This window comes from Lissotriton vulgaris, chromosome 1_2 (assembly GCF_964263255.1).
Source record: "Lissotriton vulgaris chromosome 1_2, aLisVul1.2, whole genome shotgun sequence".
Lineage (NCBI taxonomy): Eukaryota > Metazoa > Chordata > Amphibia > Caudata > Salamandridae > Lissotriton > Lissotriton vulgaris.
Window position 1 is genome coordinate 230,098,910 of NC_141686.1, and position 22,033 is coordinate 230,120,942.

Sequence of the window (22,033 nt, forward strand, 5' to 3'; positions counted from 1 at the left end):
AATGACAATGATATCAACCCACCCTCTAGAATTGAGTGGGCAATCAACAAAAGATAATCCAAAATGGTGCTTGAAAAGATTTTAAAAAAATCAGCAGGGAGGCTGTCCAGGCCACAGGCTTTGCCATTCGGAAGATTTTTAATGACATCCCCCAGTTCCTCTTTTGTGAAAGGACTCAGCATACAATTTTTTTCGACATCTGAAAGTACGGGCAATTCATATCTCTGAAGAAAATGTCTCAAGGATGTCATGTTGATGGGCTATTAGCTCCCGGGTCATCAGAGGGGGTACCGGTGATAGGACATCTCAGTTTGGTTATCTGTTTAATTCCTGCCTGCTCCCTGGCCTGCCATGCGAGAAACCTCCCGGTATAATTACTCTCTTCATAGACTTTTTGCCTATGGTGCTGATAAAAGGATTCACTTCTAACGTAAGGTTTTTCGCTAAGATCCTGTATAGCCTGATCAAGCTGCCATTTGTTAAAAGCAGACTGGCTACTAAGAAATGCATCAAAGGACCTAAGCACTTTCTTCTCTAAGATTCACTTTTCCTCCTTAACTTTCCTTGAAAAGCCTTAAGGGAGTCCCAGACCACAAGCGGAGGTGCAGAGCCATGATTTCGCTCAAGAAACTCTTTAATGTCAGTTTTAGTAAAAAGCACCCAGATCTCTCCTGATGAATGTATGATGATAAAACGCATGCTTTTACAACGCATGCCATTACAACGCATTTTTCACAACGCAAAAACCATCATGTCTTTACTACTCATACTATTACTATGCAAAATAATTAGAATGCATTAAAAGTACCATCACAACGCAAGACAATACTATGCATACCATTACAACGCCCACTGAGCAAGTAAGTGTTGGATAGTGTAGGATTAAAAATTACTATTCTAACACCAGGGGGGTGTAAAAGTAGGGTAGGTGTTGGATAGTGTTGGAGTAATTATTACTATTCTAACTCCAGGGGGGTGTAAAAGTAGAGTACGTGTTAGATAGTGTAGGGGTAAAAACGACTATTCTAACTCCTGGGGATTGTAATAGTAGGGTTATGTTTTGAAAAATTTAAATAAAATTAATTTAAAATGAAAAGATTTTTTAAAAATTAAATAAAAATAAAATTCATTAAAAAAATTAAGATTATTTTAAATACTTACCCATACTTATGTTGTTAAAGCATGCATTGTAAAAGCATCTGTGTGGTAATGGCATGCGTTGTAATAGCATGCATTGTAATAGATCTTGCGTTGTAAAAGCTTTGTTATATTGGTAGTGCGTTGTAAAAATTGCGAAATAATAATGGTTGTTTCCCATCCTCATAGAAATTACCTATTTAGCATCTATCTTTTAGAAGTCATAGTGTATTTACCTAACTCTAACTAAAGAATGACCATTGCATGATCCAAAAATCCATTCTGTAGGATTCATTGCTGGATCAAAATCAGTCTCCTGGAAATAAGAAAGAAATCAATGCGTGACGAGGTACGAAATCTTCCTGAAAAGCAAGTTTAGGCAATCTTATTTGGAAATACTTTCCTCCATGGATCAAGTATATCCAAAGTCAAGCCATAGTTTTGTAAAAACTCTTAAGGTTTTGGGTTTTAGCTGTTTTTGGACATAGCTGAGGAGTCAATTTTAGGGTTCATTAGGAAATTAAAATCCCCCCTAAGATCAATTCACTGGGCACTTGAATTAAAGATTGAAAAAACTCTTCATATGCCATAGGAGGATTATTCTCTACTGGGGCATATATGCTAGCGAAAATTTGCTAAGGAAAATCTCTGTACCCCAATGAGATGCCAAGGAGGAGGGGAAGCCCCTATGAACTACCCAGGACCTAAACATTAGGGAATCTTCTAGCTTCCCTGCTGGTACATGAGTCTCTTGTATTAAAATGGCCGCTGGATTTTCTGTCTTAATCCATGCCTCAATGGCCCACATTTTCTTCTTATTGTTGAGACCACTTTCAAAATTTCCATTTTATCCATTAGCAGCAGCCAAGCTAATATCCGAGCTGTCTAACAACATAAACAGAGAAGTGCTGAAAAACTACGACAACAGTGAATGGCCCCATTCGAGGTCTAGCAAAATATGAGTCGATTAATAATGAGTGGATTTAAAAAATGGATTTCGTTTTTTCCCCATGCTCTGTTTTCCACCCCTGACCCCACACTTCCCCCGGAGCCCCCATGGGCAGACGCCATGCCTGCTCACACCTGACAGGCTTCCCCCCTTAACTGGGACTATGACTTGGTGCCTAGTGGTATGGGTCACCCTACAGGGGGGGGTAAATCCTTTCAAAAAGAAAAAAAAGGAGAGAGGAAAGCAGATGAGACAGTCCAGAAGGGAATAAATGGCAAACTGTCTACAAAACGTACTAGAAGAAGGAAAGAACAGCAGGAGAGAAGCCCACAATAAGTGATTAATGACATTTGTATTCTCATAATATCAACACTTTGACATTAAATTGGCATTATTATATTATAAAGTCTCCAGGCCATTAGGATGTATCCAATGAAATTTGTTGCAGTAATTCTTGCACTTCTGGGACATAACAAAATATACGGAATCTGCCTTTGACTAGCACTTTTATCTTGCTCTGTTGGGCAATCATTGCCTGGGCTCCCTGCTCCTTGAACAGATGTAACATTTTTACAAACTCTTTCCTCCTTTTGGCTGCGGAAACTGACATGTCCGGGAAGATGCAATAAAGTCGGACTTCCATTGAGGTGAACTGTCACTGTTTTATGGCCTTAGGTAAAATGTGTTCTTTAACCCTGAAATCCCCAAAATTAACAAGGATAGTCCGTGGAAATGTAGCATTGGGAGGAAGATGTGCTGGCACCTGATGGGCTTGCATAAGAGTCAGATAACCATTAAACTCCGGTAGGACAATTTTTTTAATTAAAAAAAATCAACCAATTGTAAAGTCTGCTGGCCCTCGAGGCCCTCCGGAATACCAAGAATGAGGAGATTAGAGCATCTAGAATTATGCTCTAATTCCTCCAGTTTATACTTCAATGCTGTTCTCTGGCTATGGAAGGCAGTGACTTTGTTGTTCATAGTTGAGACTTGGTCCTCCAATAGCGAAATCCTCGTCTCTGCCTCAATAAGACGTGCCGGGACCTGCACCATATTTTCTTCAATTTTAGTTAAACAGGTGTTGATTGTAGTTATCTCAGCAGATTGAGAGGCTTTCAGATCTCGAATCTCCTCCAAAATCAGGTTAAGGAGGCTCTTGGTATCCCAGTGCATAGAGAAGGATCTATTGTCTAGGGAGGAGTTGTCCTGAGTCAGTTCGGGCCTGACTTCAGACTGCAAAGCCTGTGGATCTGGGGGTATAGACTCTACTGGAATGGTCAGGACGGTGTCCACAGGAGTAAATAGTTGAGATGAGCTCCCCCCCAGAGGAAGGCAAAAGTGAAGAAGCAAAAGGAGAGGGAAAGTGACTACCATCTGTAGGATCCCCAAGACTCCCATCTTTACACAAATCCATAGGGTTTTCGACAAAAGGGGGCCCATTCCCTGCCGCCTCCTGCTCCGCAGATGACACACCGTGCTTGGCTTTGAAAAATAAAGGATACTTTTTGAGATCCTTGGTTTCCCTAGCTGAATCAACCTGCAACATTGTCTTTAGCTTGGTCAGATCTGATGAAGTAGAGGTACCTACCCTAGGAGAAGCAATAGAGAAAGGGCTAATGCTAATGCTCGAATCAAGGTCCGCAGAAACACCTCCAAGGTGATCTTGTTTGGTGGCCTCAGAGCTTGCCATCTCAATGGTTTCAGGATTGAAGTCCAGGTCTTTCCTAAGGGCCGCAGCGCGGTTTGCCCAAGCAGCAGCCTGGCCAACTCATTTTTTCACCCTTTGGCCCATGGTTGGGTAGTCAGGGTGGGCTGTGAAAGTTCCTTTAGCGCCTTTGGTGAGATTTTACATACTGCAGTTATCACATAGGTTCTCGAGAAAGTTCTCGACGCAGGTGGAAGAGCTATGCTGGTGATGTTGGATCTGTCGGCGGCCTTCGACACCGTCCCGCATGAGGCCCTCTTGAGAAGACTTCATGAGATTGGTCTACGTGGGACGGTGTTGAGCTGGTTGAGATCCTACCTAGCGGGTCGTCGACAAGTGGTCTGGGCCCCGCCGTACTCCGCAGAGGTGCCGCCTATGGATGTCGGAGTCCCACAAGGGTTGGTGCTTAGCCCGACCCTTTTTAACATCTTCATGACTCCACTGGCGGTACTTGCGGAGTCCATGGGTGCCCAGATCATATCATACGCTGACGACACCCAGCTTCTCTTCACCTGTAAGAAGGGCATGGAGTTTGACGGGGAGAGCATCCGTGGTTGCCTTGGGGCTGTCTTCGACTGGTTTCAGCGAAGCAGCCTCAAGTGCAACCCTGATTAATCTGAGGTGCTCTTCTTCGGCTGTCAGGCAGATCCGCCTTGGCAGGAATGGTGGCCGGTGAGCATGTCACCACCTTCCTCCTCCTCTGTGGTCGCAAAAAACTTGGGGATCAAAATCGACAACACCCTTTCGCTGAAAACACAGATCACAGGTCTCACCAGCACCTGTTTCGGTCTGCTAAAAATGTTGCGAAAATTTCTTCCTCTGCTTCCTCTAGTTCACAGGAAGCTGACGGTACAGGCTTTGATTTGTTCGAGGATTGACTATTCAAACGTCCTCTACCTCGGTTTACCGGATTACCTCCTGCATAAACTTCAGGTAGTACAAAACTCCGCGGCAAGGGCTATTTTTGGCCTACCTCGGCAGGCTAGGGCATCAGAGCTGCTTGCTTCCCTTCATTGGCTTCCTGTCAAGAAGCGGATTACTTTCAAGGCTCTCACATTAGCCCACAAGGCACTTCATTCAGGGGGGGCCTCGTACATCCAAAAACGGCTTGTTTTTTACAAACCCACCAGATCTCTCCGATCTGAATGTCTTGGCCTCGCAACGGTTCCTCCCATTAGGAGGGTCAGGATAGGGGGACGTTCCTTTAAACATCTCGCCCCTAAACTTTGGAACTCCCTTCCTGTTGATCTTCGTCGTACTTCCAATCTGCTTGCCTTTAGAAAGGCCTTGAAAACTTGGCTCTATAATCAGTAATTTGTTATGTTCTGTTTTCTCCCCTTTCTCTGATGTGGGTCAGAAAGCGCCGGGACACTCCTCGGAGTAGCCGTGCGCTATATAAGCAACCCCCATTAACATTAACATTAACATAGATCCAATAACAAGGCGGCCTAATTTAATACCTGGGACCCCCCAGCGTCCCTCAAGCAAGTGGCATATGGAGCCCCAATACACCGGCAGGTAAGGAGAATGCGTGCACTTACCCCCTCTTGGAGAGAGACCTGGTGGTCCCAATGTTGAAAGTGAAGAAAAATAGGAAGAAAAGAAGGCTGCCACTCCGAGGAGCAAAGGTGCCTGCACTGCAAGAAGTATCCAGGCTCGTGGAACATGAAGATTATACGGTAAAGTGTCTCAGTGGAGCCAGAATGATGTCACCATGTTGATAGCCCGTTATAGTAGTGCAGGCAGGATGGGCACCCCAAAGTTGATAAATCAGGGCTGTTCAAATGAGCAGATAGGCACACCGGTACCTGTGCTGCTCCTCTCCGCTCCTGTTACTGTTATTGTTACATTCTTATATAGCGCAGACTGCCACCCTATCGGTATCCTGGCGCTTAGACTTGAGAATGACCTGACCACCAAATGAGCAGACTAGGGTAGCCGTGGAGAAAACTAAGGTTCAATCCTTGGGGATAAGTCACGTTTTCAGACTCTTTCTGAAATCAAACAAGGAATTGGCTTGTCTAATGCTTTGGGGCAGCTCATTCCATAGGTGTTCAGCAGCCACACTATAAGCTCTACCCCCCCATCCTGGAGCACTGAAATCTGGTCATTGTCATCAGTTTTGCACTAGAGGAGCGGAGCTGCCTCTTTGGGTTGTACCAGGTAAACTTCTCCTGGAGTGGGACTGGGCCCAAACCATGTGCTGCTCTGTATACAATACAGAGTGATTTGAAGCAGACACTATCCTTAATAGGCAACCAAAGAAGATATTTCAAGGCCAGAGTTGTTGAAGACCTGCGTTGCCTATTTTGCACCAGCATAGCGGCCATGGACTGGACTTTCTGCAGCCCCTTAAGGATGTATTGAGGAGCTCCCAAATACAGGGAGTTGCTATCGTCCAGCCTCCTCAGCACTATGGGGTATATATTATCAACAAGTAGCGATAATTATCGCTAACTAAGCTTAGCAAAGTTTTTTCTATCGCCATGCATCGCCGGATTTTATTGCAGAGATAACGTGCTATTAGCAAAGTTTATCTCAAATGCAATAACATTTTTGGCGTTAGCGGCGAAATGCGCGAATATCGCTGGTAATCCAGCGATATTCACGCATTCTCGCCAATGGGGACTTAGCCAGAATATCCACCTCCCATTGGATATAATGGCTAAGAACTGGTCTGAACAGGCGTTCGTTTTCAGGGATATTTACACTTAGGGCGAATTTTTTTATCGCTACGCCTGCCGTTCTAATAGGCGATAGCAACATTAGCGGCTGCTTTCAGTCGCTAACAGGTTGGGTACGCCCACTTTGCATGTCATTAGCGATAAATATCGCTGACATGCAAAGCGGGCCCAAACCACTCGCTATCGCCTACAAACTGTCGCTACCTGCTGTTAGCGACAGCTTGCTAATAGGGCGATGAAATTATCGCCGCTTTGCGACCGAAAACGGCTGCTAAAGCGGCGATAAGTTCATATCGCTTGCCTTGATAATATGCCCCTATGTTCCTTACTACAAGAGAGCGTGAATCCTTTGGGAGTAGCAGGAGAGTCTACCGTAGCATGCGCATCAAAGAGAAGCACACACTGACGGTTTTGTTGGCCTGTGACTCCATTTGGAGATTGTTATCTACCAAAACTCCCAGATTGCGCACTATGTTGACTGGGACCAAAGGTTCCTCGTCAGGAGTAAGCTTGAACTCCAGTGGTAGATGCTGGGACATTCTGGCAGTGAAAAAGTATACCACCTCTTTTTCCCCCCATTAAATTGTAATTAATTTTTCCTGAGCCATCCAGTAGTCTGACGCATAAACTCCTGGAACATATCCATGGATACCGCTTGTTTCCCTACCAGGGAAAACACTAATTGAGTGTTGTCAGTGTAGTTGACCAGGTCAAGTCCAAAAGACTTAATAATGGGGAACAGGGGCCGTAGATAGATATTAAAAAGAATAGGGCTGATTGCAGAGCCCTGGGGTACCCCGTGGTGTACTGGAGATTTATTGGAAGTGAATGGTGCCATGGTCACCACCTGTTGTCTTCTGATAGGTAGGACTGTAACCACAGTAGGACCCGTCCTTTCACCACTATCTTCTCCAGTCTTTCCATCAGCACTGTATAGCTCACCGTATCAAATGCGGCCGACATATCTAGTAACACTAAGACAGTAGCATTACCATTGTCTGCTCGCATTCGTAAGTTGTCCAATACGGTTGCCATCGCAGTCTCGGTGCCGTGACCTGGGCGTAACCCAAATTGGTCCCTATCCAGCAGATGGTTGTCTCAAGATAACATGAAAGGGTTTTACTAACTGCTTTTTCCAGGATTTTACTCGGGTATGGCAGGAGGGAGATAGGTCTAAAATTAGCTGGAATCGTTGAATCTCCAATGAGGGTTTCTTAAGCAAAGGTGTCACTACTGCCTGCTTCCACACCTCCGGGACCACTCCTTCTTTCAAAGATTGGCTGCAGATCTGTTGCAGCCATGGGAATGTTTCTTGACTGAATGCTTTCCAGATTCTATGTGGAAGGGGGTCAAGAGGGGATCCCTAGGACACACCATGAGCCTGATTATTAAAATAATCCTCCGTAAGGATTTGGAAGTTTTCCAGGCAGGTGTTCACCCAAGAGAGGAGATTGTCCTGATCACTAATGTTGTTGGGAAAGAGATCTCCAACAATTTTAGCAATTTTTTCTTTGAAGTGGGAGGCAATCTCGATGCAGAGTTTCTGCAATGCAGCCACCTTTTTACTAGTACTAGTAGGGCTAGAAAGATCCTTGAAGATATTAAAAAGGGCTTTAGTGCTGTTAGGTGCTTGTAGGATAGAATTAGCATAAAAGTCTGCTTTAGACTTTGAGATAGACTCCTTATATTTGGCCTGTGCCAGTTTCAATTATTTCTTGTCCAGCTCTAGATAGTTCCTTCTCCATTTCCTCTCAGCTTTCTTGCATGATACATGCAATTGTTTCAGTTCCTCATTATACCAAGGAGCTGAGGCTTTGTTCCTATTCTTAAGTCTTTTTACTGGGACTAACAAGTCCAAAGTGCCAACTATATGATTACAGTACATTTGGTAATTGTCCTCTACGGAAATGGAGGGGTCAAAGAGATTTGAGTTTGGAAAGGTCGGATGGGTCCTATTTTGTCCTAATTTGGCCCACTCTCTTCCCTTTCGGTATGTCACCGGCCACTTATTATTATCCTCTGATCTATGTATCTTAATGTTAAAATGAACAAGATAATGATCTGTCCAGTTTTGTGGCAGTATATCTGTCACTTCAGTCTCTGTTTGATGGGCGAACAAAAGATCTGAAACATGCCCCCCCCCCCCTTGGTGGGTTGGTAGTTGTACCAATTGTTGTAGATTGAGATTCGCACATGTATGCCTTAAGTCTCTCAGGTAACTACCTAAATCTACATTGTCCCATAAATTAAAATCCCCCAATGAGATCATTCTAGAATGGGTTAGGGTCAAGTTAGTGATGGTGTCCAAGAGTACTTGATATTGGGTATCTTGTCCTGGGGGTCTAGAGCAGACCATTCTTGTAAGTAGCCTACCTTTTGCCTCCTGCAGCGAGAAACCAAGGAGTTTGATCCCTATGACATCATCAACCTTTAACGGGGCAAATTTCCATTTTTCGTTGAAGATCACTCCAACCCCTCCTCCTCTTCCAGCAGCCATCAGTTTATTAAAGATTTTATAACCTTCAGGACAGGCGAAGCTCATTTCTACAGAGGAGTTGGTATTGGTCCACATTTCTGCTAAAAATAGGGCATCCAAGTCCATGTCCTCTATCATAAGAGACACCTCCAAGTGATGTTTTATTAGACATCTACTGTTAATCAGCCTGCAGTTTAAGGGATTTTTATTGTTGCATGCATTAGGTAGATAATGGTGGTGTCTCCTGTCCTCCCTCTTACCTAGGTTAAGCATCTGTTCCCTCGAATATGTTATCCGACCTTGTTCTCTGTCGGAACGGGCAGCATGGCTGGTGCTAGATGCGGCCGAGGCGCAGACGGGCGCAGACGAGCTAGCGTCTGGCACACCTCCGGTGCGCCATCGGCACGCATGCTGCACGCTTGCATTGCCTGTCCTAAATAGGCAGACAAGTGCAGTTAGCCAGACACTAAAGCGCAATTCAAAATTGCGCTAAGTAAGGTGGCAAGTAGCCTCGAATCCCCACACCCAAGATGGTGCTGAAAACAAATTCAAGGACCTTAATCCCACTAAGCAGCAGGTGAACTGAAGTGATTTTATGTGCGGGTAAGCGGGCTTTCAAACAGTTTTATTTTCAAAGGTAGAATATTTCAAAACAATTAATTTTAAAAATACGTTTCCTCAGTTTTACAATACAGCAGTGCGCTTGCCGTATTTGTACCAAAGCTTTCCCTCAAGCAAGTGGTCAGCATACTCAGGGTAGTATATGATCAAAGTCTGGTTCATTGCACGCTTGCACTGCCTGTCCTAAATAGGCAGGCAAGTGCAGTCAGCCAGACACTAGAGCGCAATGCAAAATAGTGCTAAGTGAGGGGGCAAGTAACCTCTATTCCCCACAGCCAAGATAGAGCTGAAAACAAATCCAAGGACCTTAATCCCGTTAAGCAGTGGGTAACTGAAATGATTTTATGTACGGGTATGCATGCTTTCAAACAGTTTTATTTTCAGAAGTAGAATATATAAAAACAATTAATTTTAAAAAGATGTTTCCCCAGTTTTACAATACAGCAGTGTGCTTGCCGTATTTGTACCAAAGCTTTCCCTCAAGCAAGTGGTCAGCGAACTCAGGGTGATATCTGATCAAAGTCTGGTTCATTGCACGCTTGCACTGCCTGTCCTAAATAGGCAGGCAAGTGCAGTCAGCCAGACACTACAGCTCAATCCAAAATGGCGCTAAGTAAGGTGGCAAGTAGCCTCTAATCCCCACACCCAAGATGGCACTAAAAACAAAACCAAGGACCTTAATCCCGCTAAGCAGCGGGTGAACTGAAGTGATTTTCTGTGCGGGTAAGCTGACTTTTAAGCGGAACATATTTACTGCCACGTATCTCCTTTGTGCGAATTTCTTTGTAGCAGAGTTTTCAAAAAATGTATGAGTTAAGGCCCAGATTTTGTGTCGGGCCACCACTTTTTGGGCTCATAAAACCTAATTTGGATAAAACTCGTAATGCACTTAAATGTACTCATGTTGACCTGCTTAACATATATGTGAGGTCTTAATTTCTAATGTCACTTCTTGTGATGCCAAGATGTGCCATGTCTTCATGCGCTGTAAGATGTCATGCGCGCAGAAGGAAGCTAATCTCATGTTGCGTTCCGGTCTCGCTCTCTGCAGATGCCAGATGCTCAGTTAACTGCTTGTGAAAAGAGGCACGTCAAGCATCAACACCAATGGAAACGCACTTTCAGAAGTAAGAAGAAACACGCTACAGTAAAATGAATCTGTGGCAGTGAGAAGCACCGCTCTCAGAGCAGTTATACCCCGCAGCTGCAGACTTCAGTTCCCCATCTCCCGCTGGCATGTTCACTGAGCTCAGCGGCTCAGTGGCTCAGCTGTATCCAGAGTCTGACTTAGGAAGAAGAAGGGGGGTTGTGGCTACAACATACTCAGCCGGTAGCCTGCCATCCCATTCTGAAATGGCAGCAGTGGTTGACAAGATCTTTAAAGTTTGCATTTAGTAAAGATCATGGAGTCCTGAAGATATTTTTTTATCCAATAAGTATATATAAAAAAATATTTCATCAGGAGCCTTAACTATGATGTGCATACATAACAAACTTTAAATGCAGGACAGACTGATAGATGTCATCTTGTTGAAATTCGGTGGTGGTCCCATCCTCCGAGGACCACCCCAAGCACAGTTATTAGCAAAAAACAATCCCAACTAAAGGCCCTGCAAAGCATTATGGGACAAGATTAGCAGTGGGAAGTGAATATTATTGTATCCAATATCAAAATATTTCTACAAAGAGCTGCAGTTCAACTAGTCATTACTAGATGTCCTTCACGAGTCAAATGCAAAACATTGAAATTATTCTTACATCAAGCTGCAGTTCCATTAGTCATTACTAGATGTCCCTCACGAGTCAAATGCAAAACCATTGAACCCCTTTCATCAAGCATTCGCATTACACTCGTGAGGGACATCTAGTAACCACCAGTTGAACTGCAGCTCTTTGTCGAATTATTTTGATATTGGATACTACACGATATTCACTGACCACTGATCCTATAATGTTTTGCAGGGCTTTTTAGTTGGGATTGTTTTTTTGCCAATAACTGTGCTTGGGGTGGTCCTAAGAGGATGGGACCACCACTGAATCGTTCAATAAGATGTGCTTTTTGTTTTCAAGGCATCTGCTTTGAAATCTCCCTAGGTTAGGGAGGTTCCTAAAATCATCACCTGTCTCACTGCTTATACATTTTTATGTTTCACTTTTGAAAAAGTACAATATCCTCTTTAGTTTCTTGGTCTTTTGCTAAGCACCGGTCAGGCTTTCTCTTCATTCCTGCTCGTGTGAGGCTGCTTTCTGTGCTGCTGGGCAGTGAATACATCCCATAAGAGGCAAGGCGGTCAGCCCCCCTGTCAGTGCCTACTCCAGAGCAGGTGGGGGCTAAAGAACAAGGTGCACACAGGAATTGTGACACCTGGAAGCTGCCTTAGTGTGTGAACATTTTTCCCTACCCATGGAGGTAAGGCAGTTTGTTTTGTTTGTGACTTCTGCTTCCATTATAGAATTGAAGTTGCAGCTGCCTCTTCCTTAAGGCATAATGCCGAGACTTGGCTCTATTTTCTTTTTGACTAACGCTGATGTACCTGTAAATAGGTGCCATGACAACCTTTTCCAGTATGTCGGAGGCCTCCTGGGCATTTGATTTTATCCCTAACTCGTTTCGAGTTGAGGTTGCAGAAGCGCATAAAAATTAAAGGAAAAAAAATTGCTTTTTATTATTGGGGATGTCATTAAGATGGAATGTGATATTGCAGAACGTGTCATAGAATGTGTGCAAGACTTTTCAAATAGAGGAATGCTTGACATTACATTTGCTAGTCATTCCATTTGCCAAGGTTTTTTCCATAATGCACAGGCACGTTGTGATTGTCGGACTTTGCAGGGACTCACGTTTATGCCTATGTTTGCGCCCAAGAAAGTTACGCTGGTAGTGCACATGTATAACCCATACACTGACCCTCTTCTCATTGAAGTGTTTTTGCAGAGATATTGTGCTAATATCAGAGGGGGTCAGAAAAATAAGAATATCTGTGGCATTTTGAATGGCAATTGAAAATATGTAGTGACTTTTAAAGAAGATGTTACTGGAGTGCGAGGCTTGGCTCACCGTCCACAGACTTTTGCACTAGGCGCTAACAAGTACTTCCTGGTTTATTCTGGACAACCCTTATTTTGCAGATTGTGTCAGCAATTTGGGCACGCAAAAGAAGAGTGCTCAGGCTTGGTTTGTAGAAACTGTGGGGGTATGGATCACAAGGCGCAGGAGTGTTGTGTCCTCAACAAATGCACTCTGTGTGGTAGCATTGATCATCTCTATAAGGCATGTCCCAAAAGTAAGTTTTCATATGCGTCAGCTGCTGGTTCGCATGGACAATCTTCCCATACCACCCCTCCCGGTACCTCTGCCCCTGCTCCAACCTCTGATGAGCCATCAACATCGGCACAGGCTGAAGTCACTGATTCAGATATTTTGGGTATATTTGAAGGTATGGAGATCCGCAAGTGAAGTTTGCCTGAGGGGGAGGAGGAGGAGGACTGTGAGATTGCGGCTGTTCCTTCCTCCCAACCTGAAGATCCTGACCCTGAGCAAATCCGGAAATATTTAGAATAGGCAGAAAAAGATAGACTTGAGGCAGAGCAAATAAAGCAGGTTATCCTGGAAAAACGTGCACGCCGTTAGGAGGCAAAGCTATGTGACTCATCTACTCCTTGTGCTAATGTTCCAAATCTGAGCCTATCTGTTTAGCCTTCCTCCAGTGATTCTATGAATCTATCTAACTCCATCATTCCTCCTACAGGTCATGAATCCAGTGTGGCTGGCGCAGTCAGGGATTTGCGCAAAGTAGTGAAAGACTCTTTAGCCTCAACTGTAGTGCAGAGGCGGACATGGAACATAGTGGGTGGGCCACTTATAACTCAAAAAAGCATAAAGGTTTAAAACAAGCAGTGGGCCCAATTTATAAAGTAAATACAAGTTGGCGCACATCCTCCTTGAACCGCCAATCAAAAAGGGGGAGGTTTGACCCCCTACTTAACCTCTCGGACTCCGAGGAGGGTATCGACAATGTTGCTCAGGTTATAGAAGTGCAAGATAGTCTGGTTATTGATTTGGAGGCTTCACCTAACTTAGAGGCTTTGCTTTCACAGGATTCATTTGAAAGTGTCGACCAAGACACAGCTTCACAGTTTGCATGTGCTCCTCCTGGTGTAGTGCCTGAATCAGAAGACTTGTAACATGGCTGTTGTTTTTACTTACTATACTCATGGCAGTAACAATTGCCACTTGCAAAGTTAGTGCTATGAGTGGGAAATTACGGCAACATTTGATCCTTCATTATTGTAAAAATGTCCAAGCTGATGTCATTTGCTTACGAGAATGTCACCTTGGTTTTAAACTCAACTATTTTTCTTACCAATCCTTGTGGCAAACAGGACCCTCTGCATGGTCAGGCGGGGGCAATAAGAATGATGGGGTTGTTATTCTTTTTTTATTTTTCAGAATAAGCATTGGCAAATAATGGAAAAGAACATTTTATCTCCAGGGAGAGCAGTTCTGCTGTCTGTACATATGGATGGAATCCCTATAAAATATGTGTAGTTTATGCTCCAGCCAAAAAAACAGAACGTGAGAACTTGTTTTCACCAATCAAGCCTTTTTTAACAGGTTCAACACCATTACTGTTAGTTGGAGACTTTAATTGCATCACTCATGGTAAAGACAGGCAAGGGGTACACACTGAGTACACTATGGATGTAACCTCAAAACTTTTAAAAGCACTCATTTATGACCTAGGCCTATATGATACCCACAGGACATTTTCTCCACCAGGGACAGGTTTTACATGGGTAGCAGACTATGGAGGAGCCAAATTGTGTATTGATTATATATTTGCATCTAAGCTACTGTGTGCACAATATGGCACCGTCACTTCTGTTTCCTTTTCAGATAATCACTTGGTGTCCACGTCGATCGCTGTTCCTGCTAGACCTCAAAGGAGTCCAGGCAAATGGAAACTTAATTGTGTATTATTGGAAAAAGAAGAGATTTGTGATAAATACGCCAAATGTTATTGTAAATGGGCAGCTCGCAAAAGGTCCTTCCTCACACCCTATCAATGGTGGCTCTGGAGTAAACAGCAAACACGGATTTTCTTCCAAACACAGGACCGGGTATTGCACAAGTTAGAGTGGGAAGGTTTTATTAAGTTACAACAAAGATGTTTTTTTTGCAAAAATTGGGTGATGCAGGAAAAGATGTACTTGAGACAACAATGAATGTATGGCTTACAAAGAAAAGCAAAACTGCAATTTTTCATTCCAGGGTGAAACATTATCAAGAAGATGAAAAGTGTTCAGCATTTTTTTTCGCAAAGCAGCAACATCTCATGAACTACTCACTACGCATTTAAATGACAAAGGTGATAGAGTGACTGGGGTAGAACAATGCAAACAAGTGGCCTACACATTCTATTCAGCGTTATATGCCTCTCCAAGCACTCCTCTTCCAAAGAAGACATCGAGGTATAATGTGAAGTACTTCCAGAACGTCTTACTGATGAACAAATAAAGTTTTTGGGGAACTTTTTGACGGACTTTCTCACAGCTTTGGGAGCTGCACCCAGGGGCTCTAGTACTGGTTTAGATGGGTTACCGTGGGAGTTTTATAAAAAGTTCAGGGGTGTGCTTTGTAAAGATTTTATGGACATGATTGTACATAGTTTTGAGCATGATACATTTACCACAGATTTTTCCACAGGACTTATCACCCTCCTTTATAAGAAAGGAGATGAAACATCTCTTCAGAACTGGCGCCCAATTTCTTTGCTTAACGTGGATTACTAGCTGGTATCCAAAGTGTTAGCATGTAGGTTCCGCTCTGTACTCCCTACTAGTATCCACCAAGACTAAACATGTGCAAAAAAGGGGCCGCACCATTATTGATAGTCTTATGATCATTCGAGATGTTCTACATTACAATCTGCACAGAAACATCCCTTTGGTAGTATTGAGTTTAGATTTTTGCAAAGCATTCAATAGTGTTTCACATGATTTCCTTTTTGCAGTGTTGTCCCATTTGCAGGTACCCCCAAATATCATGCAAATGTTAAATATATTATACAAATAAGCAAGTAGCAAAGTGAGTATCAATGGTTTTCATACCGAGGCCTTTCAGATACATAAGGGGATACAACAAGGCTGCCCTTTGTCTTCCGCATTTTTTGTGTGCGCTTTGGAACCGTTTTTGTGTACATTGTGAAGTGACAAGGTAATTAGGGGGGCATTTGTACCTGGTGGTTCAGCCTCACAGGCCAAAGTAGTAGCATACATGGACAATGTTACAGTCCTATGCACCACTGCAGCATCAGCACGCATAGCTCTTTTGCACGCTTTATTATTTTCACCTGTTTCAGGTCTTGCACTCAATATGGAAAAAAGTGTGTGTGTAACAGCTGGCCCCTGGGACCGGTTGGCAAATCTGCTTGTGACTACCACCACTGAACCTACGAAGATTTTGCGCCTTTATTTTGTGTCACAAAGGCATATTCAAAAGAACTGGGCAATACTGCATGACAAAATAGTAAAGAAAATATCTATGTGGTCTACACGTAAACTCACATTGGAAGGCAAAGTATTAGTTATTAAAGCTGTATTATTTCTATTATTACTTTACACTGCAATGATTTTACCTCCCTACCCACTGGTGTTGCAGAAATGTGCAAAAGTGCTTTTGATCATTTTATGGGGGTTCAAAATGGAAAATGTAACTATAAAAAAAACCTGTAAGCATTAGAGAAATGGGGGCAAAGGTCTTCCAGATCTCAAGACTTTTTTGTATTATAAATTATTTAGTCATACTTTTTCCAGAACAGAAGAAGATGTTTCAACCACTGCTAGCTGTTTTACTCGTTATTTTACAGGTACTATGTTGCGAACGTTTGGACTTTTTACCTCTTCCAATTTGCGGCCCCAGGGTCAAACTGTTCCTACTTTCTATGTGGCCTTACAGACATTTCTACGCACAATAGGCTTAACTGATCTTACAAGAGACATTTGTAAAGACTCTAAACGCTTGAAAAATGCTTTATTTTGTACAGAAAAAACAGTCATTCTCAATCTCATATGTAAGCTATATCAACCATGATCTCCACATAAACATATTTTGAGTTTGTCACTTGGCTATAGACCTTCCTTAACTCAGTTTGTTCCCTATGTATAGCAGGTGCAACAGTAGTATATAGGGGTCCCCTTTTTTCTAAATATTTGCCATTGTAATTATGTCACAGTGCAGACAATTACACAGCACAATCAGCTATGCATGTGTAGTGCTGCTATGCAAACTACGCCCAGCGTTATGTAACAAAGCAGCACATTGGTGTTTACTTTCCAGTGCAAATACTTTATTTTCTAATGGAAAGGTGCTCTTTTCTGAACACAAACAAGCTTTCTATTGCTTTGCATCTCTTTGTGTCAAGGATCTGTTGCTGAGGTACTGTTCGGAAAGATCAGCAAAACATCCATAGGTTTTGGTGCAAAGCTTGTTCTTTGTGTAAAAAAATTAAGTTTCCTTCAAGCTGGCATTAATAAGGCGAAATATGTTAATTTCTAAAACAAAACACACATTGCAAGTGTGCTGAAGTGCAAAGCACACATCCAGAGCATGAGATCTTTTTGTCTATGTGTAGACATCGGACTTTTTCCTGGAAGGGTAAGCTTTCCTTACAAATCCTAGGCTAGACAGTGTGCTCTCACATCTGTACCCATGACCATATTGGACTTATATCTTATCAGTGGTGAAGCCCGACCTGAAGTACTTTTACCTCTTTGTTCCAATTTTTCTGGTCAGAAGGTTCCTTTAATTTAACTGGCATACAAGGGTTTACCAATATATGTCTCACCTCTTTGAAATTGTACAATTTCAAGAGTCCAAGATAATGCTTATAAAAAAGAATTAAATGTGATGTCACTCTCTCATAAATCTCTCAGTCTGTTCGACAGAATCGTAGGATTTTTGGTATTGTCTAATTAAGACATATTTGCAGAACACCTTTGTAAATATGCATGCTAACATCTTAAGATCAGAAATGTATAGAGGGATATCTCTTTAGAGATAAAGTAACTTTAGACAAAGACATAAGAGAAGAGATAACATTGTGGCAAGACCATTTAGCTTCTTTCAATGGTCTACCATCTTCACCAGATTTCCAGTTCTTGCATTAGAACCAGATACTAATGTGTGGAGCTGAGGTAATTGTAGTTTTTAGTACTTAATTGCTGGGACATCATCTTTAATGAATTGTCACTGCGTACCATTTTTTCAGATCTACAACACTTCCACAATCCAATAAATAAACCAGGTGGGAGTTGCCAAGTCCAATTCCGTAGTGGAATGGCAAAGTCATTTTTTGAGTACTGTTCCCATCAAAAAATCAGGTAGGGCAGATTTTCTTCCTAACATTCCCAAGGTGGCAGGTTGGCACTAGAGGCACCCACATGAGAAGAGACTTCATCCAGTAGATTTCCATACACAATAGAATCTTTGCCTCATGTTTGCACTCTCAGTTGCCCCAATTTTACAGTGCCACCTTCTCCTAGGCATAGGCAAATTCTTGCAAGACTGATTAACTGGTCACATGTGCACTGCTTTACCTCCGTTTGTGGTGATCTACAGGTGTCTAGCTCAAATTCCTAGACAGAAGGCCTAAGTTCTAATTTTCCTACTCTGGATGTTAAAGGCCTGGTTTTGATCGCTCCTCAAAATGGCCACAGACCTTCCTTTATTGTTCCATTTCACCCTCCCCTGATCTACAGATGACAGTAACTCCAAATGTTATCCACCATCAAGGGATGCTAAATTAATTCTGCAGTTCTTCCAAAGATGCCCTGACATTGACACCCTATCCTTGTCAAACCTAACTAATGTGCTTATTTTCCTTTTGAAAGAGTCTTAAATGATACCTATTGAGCTTGGCCCTCTCTGCATGGCCACCCACAAACCTTTTGACTTCAACCATTCTATTTTTCTGAATTATTTTTGAATAGTGCACCGGACATTTCTCCAAAAACTATTCTTCTTCAGTGGTGTTCAATTCCATTACCAGATACATGAAGAATGACTCCAGTACTGTTGATTATCCTTATATTTCCACAAAAAATCAAAGTGAGGGGATAATAGCCCACTTGTCCTGTGTAACCACTCTTTTTTGTGTTGGTTCCGTCATAAAAACCCCTCATACACCTACACGGGCAAATTGAGGTATATCTTGATTCTCCGCCTGAGTGTCCTGTTACAGCATCATCATTGGGTTTTTGTTAGTATATATGCTGACCTCCACCTGGAGGAAGACCAACTGGTTTGTCAGTAGCGTCCAGAAATAAAAACAAGGGTGTGAATGTGCTCAAGTGTGGTGAAGTTAAAATTCTCTACATCACTTTTTCACAGATATTTAGTGGAGAAGTTGTGATGTGAAAAGTTAAAAATAAGGGGGTGCATATGTAGACCCAGTTACTAGTCTATCGCACTGTCATTAGTCAACTTGTTTCAGCTTCCTGGTGTAGTCTAGAGGCTTCCGTCAGGACCTGATTTTGTTTTAGGAGGCCGTTGTGGCTCCTAATCTCGTGGTTTACTTTCCACTCTTTCCTAATGAAGTCAGAATGGTATTATCTGTACCTGTGGGGAAAGAAAGAAGAAGACGTGCAATAGTGGTTCTTCTTTGTCACTGTCCCTGCATGTTTGACAAAGTGGCCTAAGTTTGTTTAGGTGGACTCAAAGGCTATTGTAACAGTTACATTTTGATAGTGTTAGAAATCTCGATGACCAGAATAAGTCAGAGTTGCAATAATTTAATACAGAAAAAAGCGCAGAAAAGTTTGGCTTGTTACAAGAAAATAGCGGGAATCTCATGGACTGTTATCACAGGGGAAAAGAGGCTGCAATTCTATTGTTTTCCAAATGGAATGATCGAAATGCGGTCATTTAAATTATGCACATTATGATATTCTCATCACTGCCCTATCGTGTGGAAGAGGGCATTATTCAACATAACTCTATTGTCATGTTGGGATTTTAAAAATTGGGAGGATTGAGCCCCCTCTGCGCCGTTTGCTTTGAACAATGCGGGCGTCTTTCAAGTAGCGCGTTCAGTGTGGAAGTTTGTTCAACGTGGCTCTATTGTCTTCTAGGATTTTACAGAAAGAAGAAAGTATTAGCCGGCCTATGCAGCGCTTGTTATGAGCAGAAATAGCGATTATCAATCGCGAGACCTTGGATAATATGGATTTAAGTCTACTAATTTAAGAAGGTCCTCTCTCTATTTGTCAATACTTCTATAAAACCCATGCTTCTGTAACTTTTTCTACTCTGATCAGATGGACTTAAGCTTTGTCTTTTGCTGAAAAATATACTAACACATTTTAGGTTCTTTCCATTAGAGGAGATATGGCCTCCAGAGCTTTTTTGGTTGAGAAAATGTTAAAGAATATTCTAAGAGATGCTGAATGCCCCAGAGTATCAACATTAAGGATGGATTATTGCAAAACAATGGCTCATGCCAATTTAGTAGTGGTGAATGTGCTGTCAAATAGCATGACATGACTAGCAGATTTGACTATGTAGAATAGTGAAGGAAATTCCTTACTTTATTGAAGACATGCGGACAAACATATTGTGTCCTCTGTCTATACCTTGTCCGATGTTTTTTCCCTCCATTAAATTTCCTTTTCTATAAATGTCCTTGATTCTTTCTTACAGCTTCAATTCCTCCAACTCGTGGTTCTTCCAAAGCTTGATCTTAATGGGACACCTCTGAAGATGAAGTGTCCAGACTCCTTCATATTCCTGACAAGTTGCCTGGAGATTCAAGAAGTTGTTGTTCGGTTTCTATTGAGTCTCTTCTGATGTTGTACTTACATTTTATTTGTGAAGTTTAATTTGTTTTATCTTCAAGAAGAGGCTATCACATACTAATGACTTCTATATATAGATTACATTCATGACTGATTGGTGGTTACACTACCGCTCAACCTATAGTTTGTGAACCAGGGTTTGCTAGGAAGAAGTTTTCTGTGATTCGTGGCTGCTATAATAAATGTAGTAAGTTAAGAAAGCCTAATAATTGCCTCTATGCCTTTAATAAAATCAGGACTTTCCTTCACTATACTAGCTATTAAAATATGCATTCTTCTATCACATTTCAGCACTTTATAAGCTGGTAAAGGTGACATGGGCTGAGCCTACTTGTACATGATTACAGAGTCTAGTAGTGACATTTTTCCAACATTGAGAGATGCCCATCACCGCCTCCCATTATAATATAGTCTTACATGGTGATCAGGCTGTGCTGCTTGGTTTGCATCTCGGTCAGTCTTTTCTACTTCTGAGTCCTGCGGTGGAAAGTCAGACAGAAGGAGACTTGTCAGAGGTTGGAGTGGCTTCATGTCTTATTTGAAGGGAATGCACTGAAAAACAAAGCACAATCCTTTGTCTATGGTATAGAGTTTAGAAACAATGAGCCAGCTGTGCAGTGTCAATGCCATTTCTGTGCCACCGTCTTCTTCTTATTTAGCGCTAAGGGCAGTATTTACTGCTGAAAAGTTCTTGTGCTGAATCTAAGGAAATGCATGTATTACTACTCTGCCCTTTTCCATGTACTGTTCCAGGCCCTCCAATCAGTGCTAATTTGAGCTCCCCCAAACTGAATCTACTCATATCAGGCCTCCCTGTGTATGTGATATATATAGATCATCAGTGCTTCGAGGCAACCCATGCCAGATATCTGCTGTGAGTCAGAGTGCTTTCATTCACCACACACCATATACTCCCTTCATTTCCCTTAACCTTCATTTGCAGCTTTACCCTTTAAACCCATCAGCCTCTGCCTCTGTTCCTATCCTTCTTAGACAAAGTGTAACCAGGATCTCTGACCCCACTCACCCATCAGACTGCATATTTCTGCATAGGCAAAATGATCCAAGTTAGTCCGTGCCACTTCAGCCTAAAGGTTGATGGTTGTATAGGTCAAACTGAAAGCAAATGGTGTCTTAAACTACCTCATTCTTCTAAACTGTTATTTTCTAGTGTTGTAAAGTGTGAAGTGCCCCACGTCAGCACATGCGTTAGCAGTAAAGATTAGAAAAGGTCAAACTTTTGAAGCGGTGCACCACTCGGTATTGAGACCAGTAATAGTCAAGTAATCAATGAGTCTTAAATAATCCTTTATTTACAAAAAATTGCCAGCCAACGCATTTCGTTTATGGGAATGAACTTTTTTAGGGTATAGGTCCACGTTCCCTGGTGAGGAAACGGAGGTGCGGGGTTGGTAGTCCAGGATGCACTGGCCTCCTTGCTAAGGGCCGGTGTGTGCTGTATCTGTCGAATGGGCGGAATGGAGAGCTGTCCGCTTCTATGATAAGACTAGAAGCAGAGAGCTCTCCATACCGCCCATACCTCTGTTTCCTCACCAGGGAACGTGGACCTATGCCCTAAAGAAGTTCATTCCCATGAACGAAATGCG

At 42.5% G+C, this 22,033-nt stretch overlaps 1 protein-coding gene across 1 annotated transcript in view; it reads right to left on the reverse strand.

The window, feature by feature from the left end:
• Nucleotides 1-20,979, reverse strand: part of LOC147736399 (neutral amino acid transporter 9-like) — a 418,993-nt gene extending 398,014 nt beyond the window's left edge. The window contains exon 1 of the mRNA XM_086953750.1: nt 20,844-20,979. Coding sequence (XP_086809876.1) covers nt 20,844-20,875 — 32 coding nt within the window. The 5' untranslated portion in view covers nt 20,876-20,979. The remainder of the gene's footprint in view (nt 1-20,843) is intronic.
• Nucleotides 20,980-22,033: the final 1,054 nt, after the last annotated feature.